Source organism: Brassica oleracea, chromosome C9 (genome assembly GCF_000695525.1).
Source record: "Brassica oleracea var. oleracea cultivar TO1000 chromosome C9, BOL, whole genome shotgun sequence".
In the NCBI taxonomy this organism is placed as follows: domain Eukaryota; kingdom Viridiplantae; phylum Streptophyta; class Magnoliopsida; order Brassicales; family Brassicaceae; genus Brassica; species Brassica oleracea.
Window position 1 is genome coordinate 27,599,873 of NC_027756.1, and position 3,538 is coordinate 27,603,410.

The 3,538-nt window shown below is 48.0% G+C and overlaps 1 protein-coding gene across 1 annotated transcript in view; it reads left to right on the forward strand.

Annotated features, from left to right (window-relative positions):
• LOC106314700 overlaps window positions 1-1,417 on the forward strand; it is a 1,784-nt gene extending 367 nt beyond the window's left edge. Inside the window, exons 2-3 of the mRNA XM_013752531.1 lie at window positions 7-685; window positions 790-1,417. Coding sequence (XP_013607985.1) covers window positions 7-685; window positions 790-1,417 — 1,307 coding nt within the window. The remainder of the gene's footprint in view (window positions 1-6; window positions 686-789) is intronic.
• The last annotated feature ends 2,121 nt before the right edge of the window (window positions 1,418-3,538 follow it).

Below are 3,538 nucleotides of genomic sequence, written 5' to 3' on the forward strand. Positions count from 1 at the left end.
ATCTAGCGTTCTCCGAACTCGCCGTGAGCGCCGTCATAGTTCACGAGGAGGAAAACAAGCAGCTACCAATTTATTACGAAAGCAAGGCTCTCCTGGACGCGGAGACCCACTATAGCCACCTAGAAAAGCTGGCCTTAGCCCTGATAGTCGCCGCTCGCAAGCTCCAACCCTACTACCAGGCTCATCCAATCGTGGTTGTTACCTCCTTCCCTGTAAAGTTGGTCCTCCATAAACCAGAAGTCTCCGGACGCCTAGCCAAATGGGCCGTGGAACTAGCGGAATACGATGTAATATTTCGACCCGCCACGGCTATAAAGTCACAGGTCCTAGCAGACTTCGTGGCTGAATTCTCCCATGCCTTGCTCCCAGCTCTGGAGCAGGAGGTACGCCTCCGAGGCGAAAGTAAGGAAAAGGGAGAATGGATCCTACACGTTGATGGAACCAGCAACATCAGAGGAGCTGGAGTAGTGATAATGCTTACCTCGCCAACAGGGAAGACAGCCTCAAGGGCAGTGAGATGCAACTTCAAAGCAACCAACAACGAAAGCGAGTCTGAGGCCCTAATCGCAGGCCTAACCCTCGCCCATCAAATGGGGGCAGAGAACATCCAGGTCTTCGGCGACTCCCAGCTGGTAATCAACCAGGTACAAGGGGAGTACCAAGCAAAAGACGACATCATGATCCAGTATCTGGCGGTCGCTCAGCGACTAATCAAGAAGTTCAAGAGCTGCAAGCTCACCCAAATCCTCCGGGAACAGCATTCACAAGCCGACACCATTGCTAATCTAGGGCCATTGAAACGAATAGCCAGATAAGTATCCCCTTGCTCGTGCTTCAATGGCCAGCTACCATGGAGGAACCCCCGTCAGAGGAGGTCTCCGCCGTTAAAGAAGGCGAAACCTGGATGACCCCTCTAATCCGGTACCTGGAGGCCGACATTCTCCCGGAAGACCATAACGAGGCCAGAAAGATCAAAAAGCAAGCCGCGAGGTACTGTATCTCCCAGGAGAAGCGGTATCGGAGATCTTTCTCTGGTCCGTATCTGAGGTGTGTCACACCCCAAGAGGCCGCTAGAATCCTTGTAGAACTACATAAAGGAGATTATGGATCCCACTCTAGCGGTCGAAGCCTGGTACTCAGAGCCAGAAGGGTTGGTTACTATTGGCCTACGATGGCCGCCGGCGCCGACAGACAAGCCAAGCACAACGACAAATGCCAAAGGCACGCTCCAGAAGCGCTCAGTCGCATAACAGATCTCCAGATCCACAAGTTCCTGTGGACCTACGTAATCAATCGCTTCAGGGTCCCCCACGAGATCGTCACCGAAAATGGACCCCAGTTCATGACCCGCAACTTCAAAGAGTTCTGCAAGGACTTGGGCATAAAACTAACTTTCGCCACACCCCGACACCCCTAGTCTAACGGACAAGACGAGTCCACGAACAAAACAGTGGTCAAAATGCTTAAAAAGCGACTGGAGGGCTCTCACGGGAAGTGGGCGGAAGAACTACACGGAGTCCTCTGGGCCTACCGGACCACTCCTAAAACAGCAACAGGGGAAATTCCCTACTCGCTAGTCTACGGCTCTGAGGCCATTGTACCTACAGAGATGCACGTAAGAACAACGGTCTCTGGATCTACCTCTCAGGAGGAGAATAACGAGCTGATGGCGCTAAGCCTCGACCTGCTCGACGGAAAAAGAGTGGCCGCTCGACTGAGAAACTTGTCCTACCAGCAAGACGTCGCCAGAACGTACAACAAGAAAGTCAGAACCAGAACCTTCCAGCGAGGGGACTGGGTTCTACGACGAGCAGAAAAAACAACAGGGAAACTCACCCCAGGGTGGGAAGGATCCTATAAGGTCATCGAGGTGCGGAGAGCAGGCGCCTACAGGCTGCAAGATAGCAAAGGTAAGATACAACCCAACTGCTGGAACGCCCTGCACCTCAAAGCCTATCATTTTTAATACGGCCTCCGGATCATGATTTCTATACTACTGATACACTAAAAATGAATTCTTGCTACTGTCAAGTTAACAGTGGTAATTGTAATATTTGAGATTTAATCCAGAGGACCAGTTTACTCTGTACTCTTATGAGTTCAATATTTAGCTGGGAAACAAGTGGAGTTTTAAAATTAATGGTGACGCAAGTAACTAAAATACCTAGAGATTCAGATTCGATATTTAGCTGGGAAACAAGTGGGGTTCATCGGGTGTCAATGCGGAACCAAACAACTATTCAAGTGCAATGAGGTGCAGTCTAGAAGACTGGCTGTTCTGCGTTAGATATTCCAAAATGGCTTCTTCCTTCATGGCACTCTCTTCTTTACTCTTTCACCTTCTCCAAACCTGGAATGATATAAAATAAGCACGAATTAGGAATGAGAATTAACTCAAAGAACACATGTAATGGTATTAAAAATACTATATATCAATTCCCCCAGACTTAGATCCTTGTTTGTCCTCGAACAAGGCCAAGCCTCAAGAACAGGGAGAAAGGTTTGAAAGAGTGGAAACTCGCTTGACCTCAATAACCATACTCTTACCACACATCTCTGAACCATACAAGCTGTAGACTCAGACCACAAACCCTTACCAGAACACCCACGATCGATGTTCCATACTCTGTATCTCATACCTGAAAAAGGGTACACTATCGAGACGTAACTCCTTAAATTCAATTAAGAACAGCGTGAGCTTCTCATCACAGGCACTATTCATCGTAGACAGACTAGGTAAGGAACATGTTATTTCATGGTGGAGCTAAGAGTGTTTAGGGGCTACCAAATTTAAGTGGATGCAGGTTATCTTGCAAATTAGTATGAGAGGACGGATCTATTGATGTCCACAGCCCTTACTCGTTTCTGCTTCACGGGTGCAGTTGTTCTCTCCTTCGGATCAACCGTGGGACTGTTCTTCAGTTCTTGACTTCCCTCGCCTACTCCTCAAAAATTGGTACAAACTCCTTGCTCAACCTTCCCAGTGGCGTGTGTTTATATATATATATTTTGTTTACAAGGTGATGGGGTTGCGAGGGAGAGGCAACATAATGAATGTTTCGCAGCCACTGGTGGTCTATTCTTTTGTTTCTCACTGGTCACCATTGTTCCTCTGGTTAGAACATGCACTCATAGACTGTTCTCTTGTTAGAGCATGGTCTCATCGGCTGTTCTCTTCATGCTTGATCTCTCTTCTCTGAGTGTATGGCATTAATGAGTAAGAGGCTGCATCGATCCTTTCCTCTCCGACCCTTTTGCACATATGACCCTGAAAAACATAGTGCATGAGGGTAAAAATAAAGGCTTAGGCTCAAGGTGGGAACTAGCTAAAGATGAGCTAGCCACTCAGGATCAGCAAGATTGGTAAAAGGAGTAAGAAGTCCTCGTTTCCCTGATCTAGTGCCCATAACAAGAAGAATTTCAGTCATGATTAGGTTCAGGTTAGGTGGATTTGAGTCTACCCAGTGTAACCTGATCGGTTGAGAGCTTCTGGAGAATCAAATGAGATAAGTCAGGGGTGTTCCAGGTCCAAGTGTGG